We start from the raw sequence: 24,353 nt of genomic DNA, 5'->3' as shown, positions 1-24,353 counted from the left end.
CATGCACCTGTCATTCGCGAATGCTCGGTCGTTCTGTACTATACGTATCCACTTCCCCCTCCGCGGGTCCTAATTTTTCTTCTTCGTCTTCGTATTAAATGCAGCAACGGGAGAGAAACAGAGGGGAGAGTGAGAGAGGGAAAAAAAACAAGCACCTTACTCTGCGCATTCCAAAACTTTGGGATTTGGGGACCAAAGGAGAAAAAAAAGAGGCGAACCGTATTCTCTTCCCGTAACCCGTATGTTTGGAATGGGAGGGTGTCTAAATTTCTGTAGACATGTGGGTGTGCTCGAAATAGAAATTACAGCTTTCCATCTGAGTGAATAAGAAAATAGTATGACACCCTCTCAGGTCAGAATCCAACAGTTGACGGTTAGAAGCCAGGCTAGCGCATCGTATCGAGTTCTATAAACCCTGTCCAACTAACACTCAGGCGGACATCATGGACCCATATCGAGCACAAAAACCGAGGCTTGATGATCGTCTAAACTCTTATATCCACAAAATTCAAAAAGATATATATAACCGCAAAAGTTTCCTTGAATCCTAGCCTTAGAGCGAATATCAGAGCTCTCGAAGAGCCGAAAGCGGGGGGTTGATTATGGTAGGAAATCCTTCTTAGCTCGGATGTTCAAGACATGTATCCATGCATTATGTTATACGAGCGGCTGATTAGAGCCTAGTCTCTCATAAGTCTTAGAAGCCGAGGAGGCATGGACCTAACCAGTGGCCATGCTAACCTGATGAAGAATAGTTTGGTACCTTTGCCGCAGAACTGCAGCGGAACCAGAAGACACAGCGAGCAGATTTACCGCCCCAAGATTTCGGCGTCCACCAGAGGTTCGTGCTCTCTCAAATCCACTGTTGCACAGCTCCACTTTTTCAAATTCATGCCTTTCAGAATCGATTGAAGATACCCAGTATCTTGCTAGCGCCTCTGGCGAAACGCCCTAACGCAAGATTATACGAGACCTAACTTTGCCCGAAACACTTTCGTTATATATATCTCTCTTCAAAAACGGTATCACACCGACGTAGTTCTTTTCGAACAAGTGATGCAATATGATTTCACAAATCCCCAAAAAACCTAATCCATGTGCTTGATTAATACTCTCTTAATATCAGCCAATCTAACACGCATGACATCATCAGATGGGCTGACACCCTCATTAGCGTCTCTGTAAGCCCCATATGTTGTACATTATTCCTTACGTGTATGCACCCACCCACGAGGTTCGTGCCTAGTCCTAGGCCCCTACCCCGCCGACTAGTCTATTTTGCTTGAACTGTTGCTCGTCTTGTTTGCAGTTCGCATTTCAATTTTCTTGTGTCCATAACTTGCCGATCTAGGGAAATTCCTGACCTCCTACGTCCATTTAATGTCAGAAACTGCATGTACGTGAGCTCTCGCACCTGCATGCAGTCGAGAAGGAAAAAAAAAAAGAATACGCACCGAGGAAAGCGTCCGGGTACGCCGGGGCTTGGTGCAACATCAACATTTTCCTGACGCAGGAAAAACAAATATAGTTACGGACATACTATGTAGGTATGAGAGTTGGCCAGCTGGCTACTGCAGCGCTGGCCTGCACGAACCCAGACCAGCAACTTGGATCTTTTGCGGAACCGCGTATCCGGACAAGGATGCAAGCACACCCAACAGGTCTCCCTAAAGGGGGGCTGACAAGCGCAAATTTGTCATTTCAAACCGGTTACCCCCCTTCTACTGCAAGCGCATAGTCCTGCTTATGCCTGACCAACAACATTGAAATGTTGTTATCGTTTTTGTATATTTATGAGCTGGAAGAGGGACTTCTAAACGGAATATTGGCGGAGGGTAATGAGAGACCCGCTAACGGCACAAAGTATGCAATATGATGGTACATGAAATGAGTATTTAGTAACCTGCATGCATACTTCTCAAGAAGTTGGATATGTCCATGCACGGGAGGCCTCAAAATTAGTCGCAAAAAACAGACGAGTCGTTGGGATCATCCGATACCAAGTCCTTGGGAGATAACTGATAGTTGCATGGGCCCGAATTGATCGAGAGTCTCATGTTTTACGAGCATTCTAGTACTAGCTGTGGGCTTAAAAGCCCTCGAACTTTCGTCGCCACCACCCTACATATGACATGAAGATAACCTACTAGTTCTTCATGGACATGACAGTCTTAAAATACCGAGAATCTTCCGTTGGGCTAACTTACTAAGTTAAGATACGAAAATATTAAATACATGCGTACCTTCACGAGGCTTTTTTAACACACCAGACCACTTCCTTTAGCTGAAACAGTATTCATACCTGGCGAGAACCCCGTTTAGACCAAGTAGCCACACTCCCTTTCGCAACGTGCCATGGGAACTAAGACAACTTTCGCCTAAAAGATTTTGACGCATACGCGCACGGCTGGTACGAGTTAGTAATGGTTTTACGAGTGGTCCGAGTTCCCCCCTCCCTCAATTGATTGCAACATGATCAGATGACGTACGTGGCAAGGCATAAGTTCTGGAATTAGGGTCTGTTCTCGGCTCTGTTGGGTCCTTCAACCTTTGGGCCCTGTGGACTCCGGAGCCTCGGAACTAATTCCAGTAGTCCGGCACATGTGCCCAGGATCTGCGCCTATCAAACGGTCACAATTTGCGAGGAAGCCGGAAGGTGGGACGCATATAGGTAGTGAATGCCTTGAACACAGACATTCGAGTTGGCCTGGTCTCTTTCCAAGTTAACCCACTTTCTTGTAGCCTTGGCTTTGAGAGGGACATGAGTATCAGACGATGCAATAGACTGACATAACAGTTGTGGTAATTCTGATTCCGGCCACTCGGAATATGTTCCAATTACGCCTTCTTGCCAAAGTCGTATTTGCGCCGTTAATTTCGACCTCGTGTCGGCTGCAAGCGTTTTTTTACATGTGCATGTTGAATATTTCGTGCATTTATTTCTTTTTCAACTTTCAAAATTTCATGGCTGCAGTTTTGAACGCAGTGGGGATTTCGCCCGAGAGTTATGAGCATGTGCAGCTCCTGGCTACTCCTTCATTGGATCGTGCTAACGAGCTCCATCTCATCTCATCGCAAGTACGAAGCCCGAGAGTGTTTTTTTTTTTGGCAAATAACCAGCCTTTTGACGTCTGAAACTGGCCAACGTAAATCCGAATCCAGTCGAATTTTCGAAAAGATGGAATTGGAATCAAATGTGGTTTTTTCTTTCTCAGCCAATATACAATGCTTCTTTAAAGCTTTTCGATTGATATACGTACGTGGGGTTAGATCCAATGTAGGCTCCCAAAGCCTTCTTAGTAGTGGCATATGTATATAATAGGTGTATGTTTCTGTGATCTATGCATGCATATGCATCCGGCCTCGAGGTCAGCGAGCTCTATAATATTACAACCAGTGCCTGGCCTCCAGGTTACTATATAGCCAAACTTACGAGAGTTCGCTAGCTTATATACATGGCCGCACATTCACCTGCACTTCCGTAACGTTCTGCCTGTCAGCCAGACGATTCGTATTCACCTCCGCCACCATACTCCCGCGGCATTACACCCACCTCAAAGAAAATTTTTGTGTGGTTAATTATATATCTTGCAAAGCTGATTGAATTAATTGATGAATCCTACAGTTATTAGATAGACTTCGTTTTGATCCCTTAACTCCGATCCTGGTGCTAGTTATCCTTCTGAGGTTGTCTCGTACCCAGACCTGGAAGCTTTTAGAGGGATTGTGCCAATTTATCCATTGCATAGTACCAATAGAAAAAGCTAACCTAACCACAAACACTTTTAGAGCTAGAGTCCCCAGCTCAGTATCCACCCTATTGACCCTTTGCAAGGCCCAAAAGCATCACGTGTAGAAGCTCTGGAATCCTTGTGACACAGAAACCAAGTAATTCTGGGGCCCAATTTCACTACGTGATGTGGTTCTCAATAACTGTTTGTGTCACCAGAATTTTGAGCTTCAATATCATCACGTGAAATTCCAGGTCTATATACACTCACTTACTCCAAGCTTTAGTGTAGATCCTTTGTGACACCTAGGTTTTGAGCTTCAATATCATCACGTGAAATTCCAAATCTCTATAGGTACTCTCACCCTTATTCCAAGCCGTGTGTAGTATTAGATCCTTTGTGACACCTAAGCTTCGAGCTTCAATATCATCACGTGAGATCCCAGGTCTGTCTCTATATGGGTGCCCACTCACTTATTCCAAGCTGTGTGTAGTAAGAAATCCTTTGTGACACCTAAGTTTTGAAGCTCAATATCATCACGTGAAATCCAAGGTCTATATACACAGTACTTGTTCCAAGCTTTGTAGATCCTTTGTGATACCTAAGTTCTGAAGCTCAATATTGTCACGTGCTGGGGTAGAATTCGTCGACTGCTGAGTAAGAGGTCATACACTGTTATTTCAGGTTACACAGCTAAACAGCAGTTTCTGAGGTCAAAAATGTCACGTGCATGGCTATGGTCTTTGAAGGAGAGTCGACCCCACCAGTTAGTACTACATCCAGAAGCCTGACCAGCTGGTTTCATGGACCAAAAGATTCGTACTTTGGTATCGGAGTGTCTGGATATCACAAATGAATAAGCTACATGCATCCCTCAACTTCTACCTAATCGGCACCGGTGTGGCCTAGGCCTGGGCGGATTTCTAGATATGCTCCTAACTAGCTTTCGATTGTGCGCTTTTTACTCTTCCATTTTTGACGAGCATACATATAACATTCGGAATAGTTAAGCTTGTACAATGACTATCATTTATTCGTAATGGGACTAGCCTTTAGTATAACTTGATACTAGATGCATATTTGTCTCAAACCAGACTTCGCAAAACCCCTAACACCGCTTCATCCGAACATCCACATTATCATACCGGTTAATTAACTAGAATCATATACCTTACTCTCCAAAGCCGCCTTTGATTAGGAAATTAGATAAGTTATCTGATATATCTTCACAAATAACATTCCACTGTGTCCCATAACATAGTCTGCACCCCCTTTAGATCCCCATTAACATCCCTCCATTACAAGAAACTACACTCCCAGTACACCAATAACTATCAGGCAGACAAAGCATACCCACACACCCTGCGATTTCTTCGGATGTTGCTCCACGGCCCTTTGCACCACCGGAATTCATCAATGGTGCATGCTCTGTTTTATACCCCCAAGTTCCATTAGCCATCTCATAACATATTCACTAAACAAAAACAAAATACACAGAGAGAGAGAGAGAGAAAACATACCAATAAAAGGCCTCATAACCTCCTTAAACTCCTCACTAGTCCCACCATACATATCCGTCACCACAGGACCCGGATTAACACAAGTAGCCGTACACCTCTCCGCCAACTCCCTCGCCCACGTTCTTGTCATAGCCTCCAAAGCAGCTTTAGTACCTCCATAAATAGCTTGTCCCGGCAATCCCAAAGTCGCAGAAACACTCGAAAGCGAAACAATCCTACCGGACCCATCATAAGGAAGATACGGTATCGCAGCCTGAACAAGTAATAAAGGACCTAAAACATTGATTCTATAGTGTTCGTCAAAGACCGCGGGTGTGACATCTACGGTCTTTGTGTTTTTGGAGATACCGGCGTTGTTTATGATTATATCGACTTTTAAGGGTCGTGTGCTGGTGGAATAGAGGGGGGAGGTTTTGATGGCGGTGATTATGTCCTCGCCGACGCTGGTGTCGCCTAAATCTGCTTTGACGATGATAGAGGAGGTACCGTAGGTTGCTGAAAGGGTGTCGGCTAGGTCTTGTGTCTTTTGGGCGGAGGAAGGGGAGGTGTAGTTTAGAACTAAAGTTGCGCCGTAGGAGGCGAGTTTTGTAGCGATAGCAGCTCCAATACCTGGGATTTAGAAAGCAAGCGGGTTAGCGTGTTGAGGTGTGGTATTTTGGACCAAGCTGTTTGGGATGGGGAGGATTCTGATTGGCTGGGGGATTTTGGAGCTTTGGAATGTATACCTCTTGAAGCTCCAGTGACAATGGCAAGCTTGCCCTGCAGTGGTTTGTAGCCGGCGTTACCCGATATTTCTGGCATTTTTGCTGTGCTTTCGAATGGATAAGTATTCGGTGCTCTTCCTTAGGACCTTTCAAACTTAAGTTGTTGATTAAGTAGTATACGTAGCTATCGGACTGCAGCTCCCAAAAATGCAAATGATTCGAATTTGAAGAATTCTTTTTAAAGGTTGAAGTCAAGTTAGTTACACTGAGGGGAAACCAGAGGCGGGAATTTAGCCTTTATTTAAACTTATAGAGAATAAGAACAGCCGGGATAATTAAGGAATAACTTAATTCCCCTCACTCTCCCTTCGAGCCATGGCTCGGGTTTCTGTTACCCCACGTTCTTGCATGCAGATTTGGTTCTGCAGGGACGGAAAACAAGTTGGTTCTTCTCCCGAGGTAAGGCGAAGCTACATTCATTTTCGTACTTTTTGTAGTATACTAGTATTCCGTCCTGGATTTTTCCGACGACATTAAACGTGAGAGGTTATGAGTGTACCTCGTCTCGAGGAAAGAAGGCTTGAGCTTTAAAGCTCCAAAAGAGGGTGGGTCAGTTTAGTTTCGGCTGCCACCAAGCGAGCGAAAAGTCTCACGACAGTTTATGAATAGAAGTATCAACAGCTAGAAATTATCAGCGTGTGCGGAAAATATCCGAGTCTGGCATCGCTATATTGCCTTTATGGATTTCGTCACATGTGTACACTGGTTTTCGTCTATAATGAGAGAAGGGGAAGAAAAAGAAATGTAAAAACCCGATTCGATTCTCAAATGTGTCTATAAGACATAAGTATCTCACAGTTCTAACTTTCCTACCACCATGTATTGATAAGCACCCCCATAACCTTCCCTTCACACTAATCAGAAATCCCTTTCCTCAACTCCCATAACTTCCCGATAACCTCCCCAGCCTTCGCCGAAATCCCATTATGCATAACCCCATTACTAATCCACTCCTTGACCCCTTTCGTCCTCCTCGCAAATACGCGCGTTAACTCAAAGTCTACATACATGTCTTCCAAATATGTCGCTGCATACACAGGTACTTTGTTCTGCGCTAACCGATCAAGGTCGTATAGCCTTCCCTCCCACTTTTTCGCAGCAAGGATTTCAGCGATTTGTTTTAGTGGTTTGAGGGAGGCGTAGGAGGTTAGCATTGACGGGTAGATCATTTCGCCGGTGAAGAAGAGGGCGCCGAGGGTACCCGGGATAGAGGGGGTTGACGATGCTAGGTAGGCATCGTAGGAACGGAGACGGTTGTCGGATTGTTGAAGGAGGATTCGGTTTGCAGACCAGTCTGAGGCGTTGCCACTATTTTATGATTGGTGTAAACGTTCGGAAGTGACTTTTTTATACAAATATATGTAGATATGAGGATGGGGATATGACTTGAACTTACTCTTGGCAATATATCGCCTCGTGCAAGATGCAATATATTACATGATCATCGAATGACTGATACGATTGAATCAAACTCAATGTTGGAGTAAGTATCTTTCCAAATCGAGTGATATCATTATGAGCTCTGAACACCAATTCTATCGAATGACATCATAGAGGTATTAGTCGGGGTTCATATATGTTTCAGAATATTTATATATTATACTTACTATGAATGCCATCAATACCCCCATGCATACCGAACGAGATACCCAAATCTCTAAATCGGTCGATGGTCAGAGTACCCCCGTTGGATAGCTTAACCTCATTTTCACCGAGGTATTTAGCGATCTCTTTGACTCGTTCGATATCTTGGGGGTATTTTGTATAGTACACAGTGTTCCGATCCGCCAAACGCTCTGATACAATCTATTAGTTATACTACTAGTTGAAGGCGGGGACTGGGTAAAACCTTACTATAGAGATTTGTATACACCTGATCCGGGGTGTTCTCACCAATAGGTGGAATACCACCGAACATAAATGCCTCTGTAATATATTCCGGCCTTACCCCCCAAAATTAGTAACCTTCCGTCACTCAAGTCATAATAGGTCCGGTGCGTGTGGTATACTCACCTAAAACTCAAATAAGTCGCAATACAAAACCCCCCAAAGCTCTGCCCCGCCAAACTCCACTTCCCCTCCTTCCCCACAAGCTTCTCCCTCACGACCTCCGCATCTCTAACAATATTATCTGCCCTGAAATGTGATACATAGTCTGCTTGCTCCTCCGGTGTGTCCCCGGGGATGTTTCCGGGGCAGATACATTCAGAAAGACCGGTTCCTCTTTGGTCCAGGAGGACGATCGTATAGCCCTTATCAATGAATTTGGAAACATATTCGGCTTTCGGGGTGGTATTATTGAAACCTGGCCCTCCTGTATTATATTTCGTGTTAAAATTTAAAGTCATACGGCAATTTTACGATAAATTCACACCAATCACGTACCATTTAAATAGCATACTTAATATCAAGGAGTTAGCTTCCTTTACTAAAAATCTTAATAAACTTAGAGACTATGTAATAAATGAAACTTACAATACGACCTATCGTCCCCTTCTTCCCTTTCCCCCTCTTCTCCGTTATCTTCCTTCTTCGCCTTCCTCTTTCCCGGTTTGACCGGCTTCTCGAATTTCTTGACTACCCGTGCAAAGATCGTGATTTCATGCCCGTCTGTTTTGGCATAATTCAAGGGAACACTAAAAAAGTGCTCCGTAATAGATAGATCCGGGTAGCCTAGAAAGTTATTATAATTAGAAAGGTGGGGTGGGTCGATATGAATTTAGAGGAGAAATAGAAGGATACTGACCATTCAGCTCGTACTTCTCGATATCATCTGCGTCAGCCCTCATGTCGTCGGTACTGCTCGTATATCTGTCCGCCTTTTATATATAATTAAGTATATAATATATACTGCTCCACACGCTATTCCAAAGCGGTTCTCAATCCTGATATATATAGGTGATTATTTTTTCGCCGAAGAGACCTATTTACTCTATCCTCGAACTTGTGATTCCGCCTTGTATATATAAATTTATATTTGCCCCAATACCCCGCGACTACTTTAGATTCGCGGTCTCTTCCTAGACGCCAGCGGGGATGATAGCAGTGCCGGCGTTAAAGGTGTATCACTGTCGTCTACGTCGACTGCTTCTCTCCTTCGTTTCCTACTCCCCTTTGTAAGAGCTAGAAACGAGGAAACCTCCTGGTAAACGGTATTGGTATTGGTATTAGTACTAGTATTGGTATTGGTATTGGTATTGGTACTGGTACTGGTATTTAAAGGTTGTAGTAGTTCCTTATCTTGACCGCGGCCTCTTGAACTATTTCCGGGTGCAGCGCGGCAGATCCAAAGATCTACAGCTTCAATACTTTCTTGACTAGCTCGACGCCTGCGTGCAAAGTCCCTTGGCGGTATTAAAAGAACTCGTTCAAAAATGGCACGAGGTGTGATCTCCTTTGGACTCTTGGAGGTGTCTTTTTGGCCGTAAGGGTAGAAAGTAGCTTTGAGTGCTGCTGGCAACGAAACGTGTCGTCGCTCTTTCTTTAGACGAAGGTCTTTAGGTCCCTCCGAGAGGTTTTTTATATTCTTGCTACTGGTATGGAGGTCTTTCTCATCAGGTAAGGTACCAGAAGGTTCCTTGCTGCTATTGTCGTGGTCGTTGCTGTGTGGGATATGATCCTCGTAGTCTTCTGCATATGCTATTTGACACTCTTGTTCCTCGTTCTCTTCTTCTTCGTCTTCGTCGTCGATGTCGAGGCAGTCGCCAACCCAGGTGGAGAATGTATCCTGTAGTTCTTGGAGGGTTGGGTATGAGCGTGTTGAGGGTTTGGCACCTCGTGCTAGATTGGCAAACATCATTTTGGTTAAGAGTTAAGCTGGGTAAGGCAGGTCAGTTTGTTCGTTGCTGGATGCACGTGGGAGCTGGATGGTTTGGTTCGTTCAGGTTTTTGGTTTGGAAGTGGTGGTGATCGTGTCGATGATGGTGATGGTTCGTGAAGAAGCTGTTTTTTTGAAGGATTGTAGGAAGAGAGATGGAGGATGATGAAGAGGTGATGAAGAGAAGGAGAGAAGGAGAAGAGGTCAACGAAGAAGCCAGTGAATAAATAATAATAAAATACTGTGAAACTTCGTGTGACGTCTTCAACACCAGCAGAAGCTCATAGACGTCTACCAACACACAGCATCACGACACAATGTTTCCAACCTCAGGAATACGACTCTGTGAGATTCTAAGCACCCACATAACCCCCTTTGGAATTATCCTTCAATACATATAGAGTAGCACACTAATATATGGAGTAGATGATATCTAGCAAAAGAAAGGAAGAATCTCAAAAACTTTCAAATATATTTTTTCAATTCAAAAGACCCCGCTTTTTTGTATAAAGAAAATAAAGTAAAATACTCAACAGTTCAAAGAAAAGGAAATGAAAGAGAAAAAAGAGATTGCAGGCTTGACGGCGACCAATAAAGAAAGAAGATCGAATCGTTTAAAGAAGAAAAGAAGAAAGGGAAGAAAAGTGGTAGAATCAAATATCCGCATCGAAGATATGCTAGATGCATGGCGATAGAAGAAGGGTAGAAAATAAAAAAGAAATTCAATAGATATCAACTTCAAACCTCGCCATCCCATTATCATACCCGCCCTTCTCAAAAACTTCAAATCAAAAAGCCCGCACCTCCTTGAAAGCAAAACAATCCAAAAACCCGATTCCTCCCAAAGAAATGGGGAGATCAAAACTTATATCCCTTTTCTCGTTGCCTCCCACATAGTACAAAGGTGTCCCAACATAGTACCCAGGAATATCTCCTCAATACCCAACTCCAAACCTGCAACCACGTTGATTCTTCCCAACTTCTTTCTTGCCATGGTATGCTCATACCACGCAAGCTTCGTCTCCAGTGGCTTTCCATCTCCGAGCAGTCCACCTGCCTGCGTAGGTCTGAAACCCTGCGGTCCATCGTCTATCTCGTAAAGGCTTTCGTTGACAAGATTGCTATTGCTTTGAGTGTCTGGCCTCCACATGAACCTTCGGCCCGAGAAGGTGAATATCCGTTTCCTGGGGCCATTTGGAATCGTTTCTCCTTGAGAATAGATGTCGACAGGGGTAGGGAGGTAGTGCTTATACGTCATATCTCCGATATTAAAAACTTGTCGTCCTTCACGGGCCGGTGTATATATATCCATACATCTCGTCTTCTTGCCGTCTTCACGGTGTAGTGACATTTCAACGAGAGTGGCATTGGCCTGTTTGAGGCCGTAAAGGTAGTAGATGGGGTTTTTGGAACCATCTTTGATTTCTATGTTCCATCCTTCTGCGCCACCACGGTATCTTTGAGCGGCGCCATAGCAGTGGTACATTTTTACGGGCAGAGAAAGACGAAGGAATGGAGTTAGGAGGTAGGTTCGTGGGTCCGGTGTTTGGATTACGGGTTGCTGTTGCTGGGGAACTCCTGCGGGGAAGGTGCCGACGCGGGTGAGTTGATTGGGGTCTTGTTGCGGAGGGTAGGTGGGAGGGGAGGAGCCAATTTGGGGAGATTGGTATGCGCCACCGTATGGGCTGGGGCTTTGGGCACCATATTGAGTGGCGGGGTTTGGTGGGATGCCTGATTGATACTGCTGGGGCGAGGCTACACCATTGGCGCCTTGGTGATTGTAGCCTAGGTCTAGTAATCATCAGTTATATTGAAACAAACAAAAAGACGGAGGGGTTGGTAGGGGTGTGGTCCTTACGCTGAGGAGGTTGGGATTGATGGCCACCAGAGCTAGCAATTGACTCTCTTCGAACATGCTCGCCATTGTACTGAGCCGGGTTTGGAGGAATTCCGCCGGCAGTTGGAGGGTAGGAAGTGACTGGTGGTTGCTGCTGTTGCTGAATCTGCGGTTGAACGGGTGGTTGCTGCTGCTGCACTGGTGGTTGGAATTGCTGCTGAGGGGGCTGCTGGGCCGGCTGTTGAGGGGGTGGTACAGGCTGCTGCGAATATGGCGATGTCGCCTGAGGACTGCCATACCCCCCAGCTGACACCTGCGACGGCGTCTCACTCGCAGGCGGCGAGTGATATACTCCTCCAGCACCACCAGGACCGCCACTAGCCAGCTGCGACTGGGCCTGTGACGGCGACGACACGGCAGCCGAATTCCCCTGAGCAGTATCCGGCACCGATGCCACAGACACGTAAGAAAACTTGCGCAATTTAGTCGAAATCTTAGGCGCAACGGTCTCCAACCTATCCCTCAGATCATCGAGTTCCAGCCATCCAGACTCCAGTTGGTTCTTCCGCTTATACCACGCGTTCAGCTCGGCTAGACGCTCGAAGCGGATGAGGACTTGTTCGTAGGTCCATTCGATACGGTCTTCTTGGGATTCGGCCTTGAGCGCCTCGACGTATTGTTTAAGACACTCCTGGTAGAGGTAATAGGCTTGTTTGTAGTCGCCGGCGGCATCGGATTGGATGGCCATCTTGCCCAGCCGGCTGCCCTCTGCGACCGGGTCCTCCATTATATCCTGATATAACTATCCCGAAGTACTCAGATAGGGTGCTTTAGAAGATATCGATACGGATAAGGATAAAGATAAGATCGAAGGTGGAGTAGGGAGGTATCTGGAGAAATCGCGCGGGTCGCGCCAGGCGGTGGCGTTGTTTTAAGGCGGAAGAGGGACAGACAAGACAAGACAACTGGAGAAAGCGGGAGTCGAGTCCGAGACAAGGAACAATTCGACTGCGACCGACCGACCGACCGAATACGAGATGAGATGATCTAGAATCGATACGGTAAGGTTAAAATTAAAATTAGATCCTCACCAGGCACATATAAAAAATATATAGACAAACGGTGAAGTCTTACGACGAGTACGTATATACGGGACGATGTGAGTATATTGTATGAAGTATGTGAGTACAAGTCAGAGGTTTGTTAATTATATTGATGTCAGCTGAATGAAAGAAACGGCATAGTCCAAAGTGGCTGGATCAATTGCTCTGATTTGGATTTAAACGGCTGATTGTGATCCTGCCGAATGCAATTACTTCAATTGCCCTGTACTTCCTTAATTTCGCTCACCGGCTCAGTCAATTCGGGCCTCAGCTCAGGCACGTTAGTCTGGTTTGTCGTGGAGGCGAGTTTCTCATGCGAGTGGGGCCTGTCAAATACTAATTAATAAGGGAGGCTGAATTAATATTGGACTCAAAACACCACCGGCACAGTCTATCACGACTGGTAACTTCGTGTATCAAGTGCCTAGATAGCCATTCTATGTGGCACATGGACTCGTACTACGGTGGCACTCTGCATACGGTTTTAACATGGCATGGTTTTGACAGAGGATGGGAAGGTTGAATAAACCGGAATCGATTTGTAGATGCTAAGCTGAGCTATGGTATATTATTACAGACAAAAGTGCAGAAATTCCAACCAACTCCAACATGCTGTGATAGTATATAAACTTGTTATCGAATCGAATCAAAGCAAAAAATCGTATCGTGTCGTTCGTACAATGCAATTCCCATACGGAAAAGAAATAGGTATATCCATGCCAATGCCCGTCAAGTCCGCTCATATCGGTCGGGCTTCAATAGTAATAACAAAAGACAATAAAATCCCAAGTACTCCAGGTGCAAGCAACAATTAGATAAAACAAGTTCCCACAATAGTACAACATATCATTAGCTTTGCAAAAGAAAAAAAAGGGATAAAACGATAGAGGAGAAGGGAAAGAAGGAATGAAAGGGGGGAAAGAAAGGAAGAAAGGGAAGAGAGAGAGGAAGAAAAGAAAGAGAGAATGGAGGGAGGAGCGGTGGTGATTATATATTATCTTCTGGCAAAGACAACTTCACAGCTCCCCAGAACAGGACTATCACATCGTGGAATCCCATTCTCATACTTTCTCCTCCTCTTAGTCTTCAAAGACAACTTTCTTTTCATACTTCCACTCCCACTCCCATACAAACTCTTCCTCTTCTCCCTTCCCGAGTCCATCCTCCTCACCACCCGGCCTCCATCACATTCCTCGTAGCTAAACCGAATTTTTTCCATCTCTTCCTTGGTTCTCTTTTGAAATAATACAGACCCAGAAGGTGCAGATGATGGTGTCTTCAACATCCTCACCGACTTTTCTTTCACCAGGGATACTCTTTCCTTAGGGATAGAGCCCCCAGACCCCTTCCCACCGGATCCCTTCCTTGGAATAGAAATCTTCAACTGCTTGCTCTTGACCCTTCTTGGCTTTGGTTGGTATATCGTCGTAGCGCCACCAACATTAACAGCAGTAGCCGTACCAATGCAAACTGTTTCTCCTCGATCTCTGATAGGTGAACACTCCTCATCAGTAACTGGTGGCGTCCACATCGCCTCCAATTTATCGAAACCCACAACATCACCACCACCACAAGTACTATCTAAGGTAGTAACGGTGTTCACCGTTGTAGAGCTAGACCCTAGATGCTCGTACATCCTAGTTGGTACTTCTTTTCTTTTGAAGGCCTTGTTGTTCTTCTGGGGGATTTGGAGTTGGGTAGCTGGTACTGGCTTGCGTTTCGGGATCTTCTTAGGGTCAATTTGACGGAATTGACCTGGTGTAGAAGGAGTGAAGAGGGTTTGTTCATGAGAACTTAGTGGGGGGGTTGAAGGTGTATCAACTTTGATAGTTATAGAACCCGATGCGCTATGGCTGGATTTCGAGGAGATAGTCTCGAAAGATGGACGATGAGACAAGTCTTCTTCGCAAAGGGTTGTAAGGCGACGGGAAGCTGTTTCCATTTCATTAGCATCCTCGTTTCTCAAATCCAATAAACTGAACAAACAAAGAAACTTACCAAGTCTCGCCTTGCTCCCTCTGCAGCCAACCGGTGACGCAATTCTCTTGATCCCACCGCACGACGAAGTCTCTCCCATTCCGTCCGCCCACTCTTCCAACCCCTCCAAATCCAATTCATCGTAACAAAATGTATCTTCCTGCCTCTCCTTCAATTCGGTCATATAACTCTCAACTCTAGCATTCAAAGCCTCGAGATTCTCAACCAACAGTTCTAACCCTTGGATCTGACTGTTCATATCCAACTTTGAAGAACGGATCGTAGAGGTCATTGAATCCAAGAGTGTCTGTGCCATATGTTCGTTCAGAGAGATCATGACGGCCTGGGAGAATGTGGACGACATGATCGTAACTATTTTTAAGGTTGGCGGGACCGATATTATTGTATTTGAAGTGGTTGTAGTGGCAGTCAAGGGGGTTGTGGGTATTATATCAACCGGTTCGACGAGATCAGCGATTGTGGGTGTCTGAAGCGTCTGAAGTTGGAGTTTGGGTGTTCTCTTGGTGGTTTTGTATTCGATCATAGAGAAGAACTAGTGCCTTTTTTGTGATTTTTGTGTGGTGGATGTGGTATTTTTGTTTGTTTGACGAGGGACTTCAGCAGGCAGCGAGAACAATGATCGAGTCCGTTCGGGTGAGTATCAGAACGACTCAATTCCTCAACTAGACGACCCTAATCGATCGTGCAGATGTGGTGAAAGAAAAGGATAAGATCGAACGGTAGAGAGAAAAAACAGGGTCGGGAAGGTAAAATTAGGAGGAAAGGGAAGGAAAACTATACAATTCCCATATACCCTGGATAAAAGTAAAATCGTGAAAAAAGGAAAAGATATAAAAAAGGAAAGAAAAAAAGTTGATTAAACCCGGCTCATACTCTCTTGTCGCATGTGTAGCTCGTCGGTATCGATACTAATTCTCAGTCCTAGAATCTTATATAGCATGGGTATTCAATCAGGAAGGTATAATATAATTCTGAACACAACCGACGTTACGTTTAACCAGGTAGCTATTATATTTGAGATATCGATATCGATGTATATTGAAAGAAATGAAAACGAGCGAGCCCAAGGGAATTAATTAGAATCGACAAATAAATGAAAAACATCAAGAAACATTGATTCATCTCATCCGGGCGGGCGGGGGAACCACTGAAGTATATAAAAAAATCCGGCCATGCCCATCCTACACAGCAGCAAATGTGAAGCACCCCAACAACCTTGTCACATTTTCATGCGGATCAGAAACAGTACAGACCAGATCTTACTCATGTAAGTACTATATGTGATGTATGTATGTACACCGGGTTCTGTAGCGGACCTGCAACCAACCTACTGTATGTCATTGAGGAAGCCTCCAAAAAAAAGGAATGTTGTACCGCAGTCCTGGAGGTCCAGTCCAGCATGACAAGACTCCAAAAGTCTAAGGCAAGGCTGGCGCTCTCTGCAATGCAAACCCACTACCACTACCACCCGGGGAGCTCAGCTTGCCCAGATGCGATTTTGCGGATGGGCAAACAAGCCCGCAAAATCCATTGAAGCGGGCTGCAAGGTGCCCTGGAAACTTATCTCTATGCAATAATAGCGGTGTATGCTCACGAAAGTAGGAAGGGTGTACTGTGCAAGCAGTGGCACATGCGCACCGCCAAAAAAAGCATCCTTTCCTTGCTTTTCTTTTCTTTTCTTTGCCCGGGGTGTGTTTAATTTTCTTCTTTTTCCTATGGGGAAAACTCCAACGTCAATCCCATACAGCTGTACGGAATGTCTACAAATAGGTCTCCACCCAGACACCCCTGGTCGGCTAGCAAGCACCAGGCACACAGAGCATGCCTCGTCTGCGCGGGTTAACGTTTTTTCTCTTCTTAGTCTACCTACCGCGGGTGCGACGATATAATATAAAAAATGTCGATATCATAAGAGGGTGTATTTAGGGAACAACCGCATTGACTGGGTAAGCCTTGCAAACAATGAATATGAATAAACACTTACCTACATGCACTGTTCCACCGATATTCCAAAGCATACGAATTCAAAGAAACTCTAGATGATAACTATAGATTTCCCAAAATCCCTCCGGTAGCACTTCACCGGTCACGTTGCCAGAAATTCCCAACCGCAACCCCACGTTTCCAACAGTATTGTAACCTTGCCCATCTTAGCGTGAGATTCTAACACCCCCCAAAGGATACCAACCCAACCTGACTTTGGTTACACCGCGTATTTTCATACCTGCAGAAAAGCGCTCGACCTGTATGTTCATGGTTTCCAAAGGGTCAAATCAAACACTCTCATAGGTCAGTCAAGAGCCTCCTTCCGGGGAAATTTTTAATAAAACCTCATATATTAGAAGATATTATATTCCTGCAAAATGATCCTTTGACATTTAGTAATTTTTTTTCGTTTCCCGTGGAACAGACCCAATTCGATTGTTTTTTTTTTTTACACGAATTGGAAACGAGGTGGATGGGATGGATCGATTCCTGTAGCTAGGGTGGCGAGTTGGATTATTGGATTATCATGACCGCTGATACGAAGTGCAAGCGAACTTTTGAGCCAGCGGCTTGATCTTGACTCGAGAACCGTCGTCTTTCCTGGACATAATCAGATCGGATGGCGGGAGTTTCCATACTTCTTTTCCTTTACGATTTAATTACTTTTTACTTTTCCCTCCTCTTTCCCGAATATCTACTCATTATTAACTAGACCTCCATCGATGTTGATGACATAGAGTGGGTTTCGTTATCCAAGCGATGCTACCTCTTGACTACCAAAGCCTCAATGAATATAATCTGTCCTAACTACTTATTACTTCGCAAACTAGTTAACTCTAAAATGGTATCGATATGTATCCACAACTGCTTCCCAAAACGCGCGCCATCTGATCTAGTCTGTTTTCAACATGGATATTTGGATTTCAGATTTAGATTTTTTGCAACCAGGGCCAAATTTGGGATCTGGAATCCCTCGGCGTAACCCAGACCTGGTCTAGATGGTCTCGTAGGGGCTGTTGGGCGACCAACTTGCTCCAGAGATAGCAGCACTACCCAATGGTGCCAATTGCAAACCTAACCATCACGGTTTAATATTCCCGCGCGGATTACTGTGCATCCAAAAAAATCTCCACCTCACCTGTGTATTAACCGACAACCAAACGTTGCCAAAAAGGAAGTAGAATCAAATAGATCTAAAACACTTCGCCCGTTCCGGGCCCCCAGTCTCGACTTCGGCTCTCGTGGGTGTTGACCCAGGGAGGAAAGGAAACAGTTAAGCTAATCTCAAGAAAAGGCTAAGACGCTCACCGCCGTCAGGCTAGGACCCACTTCTGATGTCTTCCTGCAGAAAACAGACGTCGGCGGGATCAAAAGTGTGCATCCGGAATGCTAGGTAGTTGAGAGGCGAGAATGAGGCTATGGGAGGACCACACCCTTTTTTGGGAATCCTAGGAATCGCATTGTTGAGAGAACAAAGCTGGATAGGCGGCGGCGGGAATGGCTGAGTAAGAATCCCCTTGCCAAAACTCTCTTTCTTGCGATGTGCGGTTTCTTGGGATCTTCGTATACGGATAATCGGACCCTGAGCTGGTGCTGGTACTATACTACTGCCAGTGGACAGCTGTAAATGGAAAAAAATATCTGGCATCGGAAAAATAGACTTATCTCAAACATTGCGCCGCAGGTTGGAACTATAATTGAATCATCGCCGTGAGGCTAGAATTTATGTCTATACGTGGCGTTGGAGTTGGGTATCCTGAAAGCGCTTGACTTTGCAGATAGATCCAAACGACGAGGTCAGGCTTTTTTTGGGATTCAAAATTTTCAACATTCGTCGAAACTCGAGTCTATAGATATCGATATGCATCACGGTTATTCACCTGCAGGTTGGGCAAATCATTCCCGCAAATCTGATACATCGCGATTCGCATTATCTGCGTAAAGTTGTCATGAATAAACATCGGATCCCCAATCATCGATGCATCTACAACCATTCAACCGAAACGGTTTAAAAAAAGGACTGTAGAGCCGCCCAAGACTATTTCCTCACTTGCTTGAGCTTTGTTCGTTTTTTAGTCAATCTTTTGCCAGGGATTCAACCAGGTTTCAGTGCATCTTTTCTTCTTCAGCTTGCGCAATTCGCTAGCTAGGCCCCGATATGCATATACCCGTCTCGTCCCCTTTCCACCGCCCGTGCATCAATGCTGACCTCGCCGCACGAATACCCTATTGTCAGTCATTCTTGGACGATTTCTTATGTGCATATACTTACTTTTCGCTAACAATAACCATATTTCCAAATTATCCAATTAATCGCACAGAAAATAGGAAAGAAACCTTGTGAAGCGCCGTGCACGCTGCAAGCAGCACAGCGGTGGGAAAGGAATAGATCCCGCTCTCTACATGACCCGTCTGTTTGATCCGGCTGTTGTAGATGTTTTAAAACAATACTGTTGAACGTCAAGGACAGGCACAGTATCGTTTATGAAGTCTTATCTCATCGCCACGACCTACTTACCGACCGCCGACCGGTCTCTCCCGCCTTTTTTTCTCTCTGTGTCTATCCTTTCGTTTATACCCTTGAAACGACATATATGAGAGTGGGTTTATATGGCTAAACTTGCGAATCTTACGAGTCTTGGGTCGCACAAAGATAATAAAATTAAGTTTTTCTCTCTCTCCCTCTCTCTTTTTCTCTTCCTGCTCCTTAAGCCCTTACCGGCCGAAAAGATTGCGGTTTACTGCTGCGGCCGACTGGGCTTAAACTCGTTTCCGTGAGAGACTTGAGATGAGGCTACTGTTACCGACAGAATAATATTATCTATCTGTCCCGGGGTTGAAGCCTGGTCCCAAGGGGTTTTTCGTCCGTAAGATAGAATCCCGGGAACATTGCATATTTTTAAAACTCTTCCCCTCCCTCCCTCTCTGTCTTGTGTATTTTTCCTACGTGCGGCTTTGTGGCCATAAGTATAGGCAGACATATACACTCATCCCACCGTAGATACTTACTTTACTTACTCATTCGAGAGACCCTTTTTAAGGTCCCCACTTTCCTCCATCAACCAGAGCATTTTACTCCACAAGGACAGGGTCGAGCTCCCCCATGTACCCATCGAACTCCTGAAGAGAAAAAAACCCCACCTCCTAAAAAAAGAATCTTTCTCCCATTCTCATTGGGGGATTGTTTGTTCTAGAGCTTGCATCTACTTCTAAAATCGACATCTGCATATGGTATTCCGTCTACCGGACAAGGACCATTGGAATGGGTCCTCGCTTATAGACAACTGTGGAGAACATCTCCACCATTTTTCAAGATCTTACATACTTGTGGATTTTTGGGTGGGTGTGTGTGCAAAGCTAGTGGGGACCTATCGAAGAACTCCCTAAGAATTGAACAGGAAGAAGTATAGATCGCAATTTGTGCTTAGATTTGGTAACATTTAGATATGAATGAGCCTCCCTCGATGTGGGGCAGTTGATTCAATGATGTAGTATACATATGTAATGGCCATTGCATTACGCCTATAGGGTATCACAGCAGAAGAAAAAATTACATTCCATCGGGATTACGCAACGTGTGCCCATGTGTGAAGTCTTCGTTTTTTTCTTTTGTGATCTCCTGTCCTCCTGAAAATCATGTAAGTATGTAGCTGCGCACGCTGTTGTCGCATGGCACGCGAGAACAAAAAATCTCGGGGACACGCGGAGTACGCTCACTGTACTTGAGATTTGATGAATAAAGGGGTCATGTATGACAATCGTGTTCGGCTACTTGCATTTCCCAATGGCCAGATAGGTTTCATGCATTGATTGAAGGTATTTGAGATGGTGCGAAAGTTGATATATAATATATAATGTAAGGCGGACCTTCGAAAGGAATATGAGGGCATAAAATATCAAGCATGATCGCGGGTTTGGGCGTAAGCTTTTCTCCCTCACTCCCCTCTATCTCTCTTTGCGCAGGAACGAGAGAAGAAATAATTCAAATATTTCGTGTTCATGTCATTTGTTTGTAATACTCATTGATTGTAATCTGATCTTTCACACGTTTACTCCTTTTTCCTACGTCGGAACTCTAATTACTGTACAAGGGGCGTAAGGGTAGCAACTGACAGCCGACTTTCTCCGAGCAGAGAGAAACAGCATTGAGGAAGATGAGAAAATGTTCAGTAAGCCTTTGGATTTTTTGGTGCGGATACCTATCGACGGTATCTTAGTGCTGACAGGTTCGTTTTCGCTTGCGCCTCCCACGCTTTTTTTCTCTCAGATCTGCAACCGAAGGCTGGTAGCTGGTAGCTGGTACATTAGTTGCGCATTTACCCGGTCCTATAAACGTTAAACACACCAAATTGGAGATGGATTACTAACATTTAGTATGGAGAATATTTGAATTGGATTCTGGTGGTGTCGATTATAGTGGGTCCGATGTTTTGAATATAGCTATATAGAGCTACTTTCTGACAGTATAGTACCTAGCTTTAGCTTGGGAAGCCGTTAACCAGCCGTTAGAGCTCGAGCTCTATAGCCTCAAGCGCTCTTTTGACAATGCAAGACGCTAGATCGGGTATCGACAGGGAGTACCTCGGTCAGATGATGTGACGTCGATGTTTTAGTTTCTTTAAATATAAACATTTCGAGATACAACGAAGATGCTAAATGAGGTTTTGGAAAAAGTACTAGTCAAGTCATTTACACATTATTCGATACTTATGGCTCAAGTCAAGCCTCGATCATTCTCCATTGTCTTCAAAGTCCCCGTCGGAATCGTTCGGCTTTCGGGCAATACGTTCATAGTTCGTATCTGTCAGCACTGTCAGCTTGTGGCAGCGGGGGTTATGTAAACACTGTTACAGAGACTGTATGTTTTTTTTTTTTTTGAACCGTTACAATTACCTGGACATGTCGACTTCAATGCCCATGACTAAGTAAGTAATTGCTCAAGTATACAATGGATTCGGGCGAAGGACCAACCGTATCCTCGAGTGCGCAGGGCTACGTTAACAGCAGTTATATTTTGAGGTACAGCTGCAGATGCATGTATCAAGCTGATCAAGTGCAAGTGTACTGATATAAACCAGCGACATAATGAAATCCAGGGGCAAATAATGTAGGTGAGTTCGTCGTTGGTTGAAATATTGTAACGGTCGTAATTCATATGATATCACAAACAATCGCGGTCTTTGTCCATGTAATCGTGACGTCTCTAACGATATGAGCCTGAGGCACAGTCTTCCAACATCTGGTCTCACGTGACCTTACCTTCGGCCCGCTCGGCTTTTATCTCGGCAGCATAACCGTTAAATCCGATTCCGAACCACACCTCAACCTCCCAACAACCGGCAACCACGAGCCTCACGCCACTACCACCACCTCGAATGACGACGATGCAGTCCTCAATATTATGACCCCCTCATCCCATTGTACATAATCTCTCCTCTACTGTGCTACTCACATCGCAAACAACCCCATCATGGCCGTCGCAAGACCCGCCGCAAGAGCGGCCCTCAAACGAGCAATCATCCCACCCACATTCTTCACCTCCCCGGCCGCCCGACGCACCAATTTCATAAACCCACGATACTTCACCCATTCCAACCCTCTAAAACTCACTTCTCCCTCCCCATTCTCCTCCGTCCTCTCGACCTTACGAAAATCCAAACCTTCCATCCCATCCGCCCGACAATTCTCAACATCTTCCCGTCGTCCGTTAGCTAGCCGATACTTCTCGTCCTCTGCGGCAGCAAATGGCAATGGACACAGTCAGACCGTCGGAGAGCGTATGCGCGCTTTATTCAAGGAGTACGGCATGTCTGCTGTCGGTGTATATTTCCTCCTATCGGTCCTGGACTTCCCATTTTGCTTCCTCTTCGTGAAAATGGTTGGGACGGAGAAAATAGCACATTACGAACATATCATTATCGATGGGTTTTGGAATGTAATGCCGGAGACAATACTGCAGTTTAGACCTGCTGCTATAAAGGAAGCTAAAGTTGAAGCCGATAGGGTGGCAGTTGGTATTGGAAGTGATATCGACGCTTTGGCTCATGGTGAAGGTGTGATGGGACAAGGGGCTGTGAAAAATGGCAATGGAGGAGAAGCGAGTATCTGGACGGTACTGATACTGGCATATGCAGTCCATAAGAGCTTGATATTCTTCAGGGTACCGTTAGCAGCAGCAGTTACCCCAAAGATCGTACAGAAGTTAAGAGGGTGGGGGTTCAATATCGGAAAGAAGGGAGGAGTCAGGCAAGGAGTTAAAGATGCTAGGGCTAATTTGAAGGAGAGAAGATCGAAAAAAGGCAAGAGGAAGAACGATGATGACGACGACTGAGCGGGGGCGTTTTGTGGTGTCATTCTGACGGCAGGTTTATTGGAATACCGGGTGATACTTCTCCACACTTTTTATGCTACCGTGGCCCATTAATAATAACTTATTTAGCACTGTATATATTTATCATTTAGACTACCTATGTAAGATACGTATTGGTGGAGGTGAGCTGTGTGTATTGTCTTTTGTATCATTGGAGGGGCTCCGAAATCATAACTTTAGACTAGTTAAAACAATAAAACATTAGAATAGGGGAGGATATCAAGATCACAGAATTTTACCGCGTCAAAACAGATGAAAAATGCTGTCCGGATGCATCCTCAATCTGATCATGAATTGAGATCACTCGAATATCCGCTCCACGATAGATGCACACAAATACCTACTCCAGCACAGATAAGCGAGATATAGTCGGCACTTATGCCGACTTATCACTACAACATTACAGCATTGCTTTAGTCTTCCAATAAGGTCTGTGATATGATGTACTATGAGAGATCTTAGAAATCCCCACGAGTCTACGATGCAAAATTAAAAGCAAGTATTTAATCCAGGAACGCCAACTTAATTTTCAGAAACTAAATCACTATAAAACAAATCCCTTCAATCCCCACCCATATAGTTCGTAAGATCGTAGAAAATCATAATCATATAATCATTGAAAATCGTAACCCCCGCTTTCCAAATCCGCAAGGTACGGCCCGCTTGTGCATCAATACATAAGCTTGTATAAAATGCAACACGCCGAGGGGACTTTCAAACTTCAATCGCTTAGAAGAAACGACGTCTGAGTCTTCCGTATCCGTATTCCTCCTTTGGTTCAGCAGTAACTGTGACAGTCTTGACGGCGGTGCGGGTGCAAGTGGTTGTGCTGACCTTGGTGACTGCTGGCTGAGTAATAGTCTCGGTCTTTACCACAGCCTTTCCGGAGACAGTGAGAGTAGTAGTCCTGTACATAGTTTCGGTCTTTGTGACTGGAGGAGCAGTGAAAGTAACCTCCTTGGGTCCAATTTGAACAGATTTGGTAGCAGTAACAGTCTCATATTCTGTGACAGGCTTCCCAGAGACAGTAGCAGTCCTGGTTTCAGTCTTTGTAACTGGAGGAGCGGTGAAGGTGACCTCCTTAGGTCCGATTTGGACTGATTTGGTAGCAGTAACGGTCTCATATTCTGTGACGGGCTTCCCAGAGACAGTAGCAGTCCTGGTTTCAGTCTCATATTCTGTGACGGGCTTCGCAGAGACAGTAGCAGTCCTGGTTTCAGTCTTTGT

At 45.0% G+C, this 24,353-nt stretch overlaps 6 protein-coding genes across 6 annotated transcripts; 1 reads left to right on the top strand and 5 right to left on the bottom strand.

The window, feature by feature from the left end:
• Positions 1–5,004: 5,004 nt before the first annotated feature.
• Positions 5,005–6,052, bottom strand: AOL_s00188g131 (uncharacterized protein; the record flags this gene model as incomplete). Its single annotated transcript, XM_011128379.1, has 3 exons — positions 5,005–5,159; positions 5,252–5,860; positions 5,977–6,052. The coding sequence occupies 3 exons, from the start codon at positions 6,050–6,052 to the stop codon at positions 5,005–5,007; spliced, it is 840 nt and encodes a 279-aa protein (XP_011126681.1).
• An 817-nt stretch (positions 6,053–6,869) lies between these two features.
• Positions 6,870–8,804, bottom strand: AOL_s00188g130 (uncharacterized protein; the record flags this gene model as incomplete). Its single annotated transcript, XM_011128378.1, has 8 exons — positions 6,870–7,323; positions 7,412–7,550; positions 7,623–7,811; positions 7,870–7,958; positions 8,029–8,329; positions 8,401–8,415; positions 8,491–8,688; positions 8,762–8,804. The coding sequence occupies 8 exons, from the start codon at positions 8,802–8,804 to the stop codon at positions 6,870–6,872; spliced, it is 1,428 nt and encodes a 475-aa protein (XP_011126680.1).
• Positions 8,805–9,016: 212 nt separating this feature from the next.
• Positions 9,017–9,814, bottom strand: AOL_s00188g129 (uncharacterized protein; the record flags this gene model as incomplete). The annotated part of the gene is made up of 1 exon (XM_011128377.1): positions 9,017–9,814. One exon carries the CDS (start codon positions 9,812–9,814, stop codon positions 9,017–9,019), a length of 798 nt encoding a protein of 265 aa, XP_011126679.1.
• Positions 9,815–10,697: 883 nt separating this feature from the next.
• On the bottom strand, positions 10,698–12,456 carry AOL_s00188g128 (uncharacterized protein; the record flags this gene model as incomplete). The annotated part of the gene is made up of 2 exons (XM_011128376.1): positions 10,698–11,623; positions 11,691–12,456. 2 exons carry the CDS (start codon positions 12,454–12,456, stop codon positions 10,698–10,700), a joined length of 1,692 nt encoding a protein of 563 aa, XP_011126678.1.
• Positions 12,457–13,766: 1,310 nt separating this feature from the next.
• On the bottom strand, positions 13,767–15,293 carry AOL_s00188g127 (uncharacterized protein; the record flags this gene model as incomplete). Its single annotated transcript, XM_011128375.1, has 2 exons — positions 13,767–14,704; positions 14,771–15,293. 2 exons carry the CDS (start codon positions 15,291–15,293, stop codon positions 13,767–13,769), a joined length of 1,461 nt encoding a protein of 486 aa, XP_011126677.1.
• A 6,933-nt stretch (positions 15,294–22,226) lies between these two features.
• On the top strand, positions 22,227–23,087 carry AOL_s00188g126 (uncharacterized protein; the record flags this gene model as incomplete). Its single annotated transcript, XM_011128374.1, has 1 exon — positions 22,227–23,087. One exon carries the CDS (start codon positions 22,227–22,229, stop codon positions 23,085–23,087), a length of 861 nt encoding a protein of 286 aa, XP_011126676.1.
• Positions 23,088–24,353: the final 1,266 nt, after the last annotated feature.

This window comes from Orbilia oligospora, assembly GCF_000225545.1.
Source record: "Orbilia oligospora ATCC 24927 unplaced genomic scaffold scaffold00188, whole genome shotgun sequence".
NCBI lineage: Eukaryota > Fungi > Ascomycota > Orbiliomycetes > Orbiliales > Orbiliaceae > Orbilia > Orbilia oligospora.
Note: the sequence above shows the minus strand (reverse complement) of the source record. Positions and strands in the feature narration are given on the sequence as shown.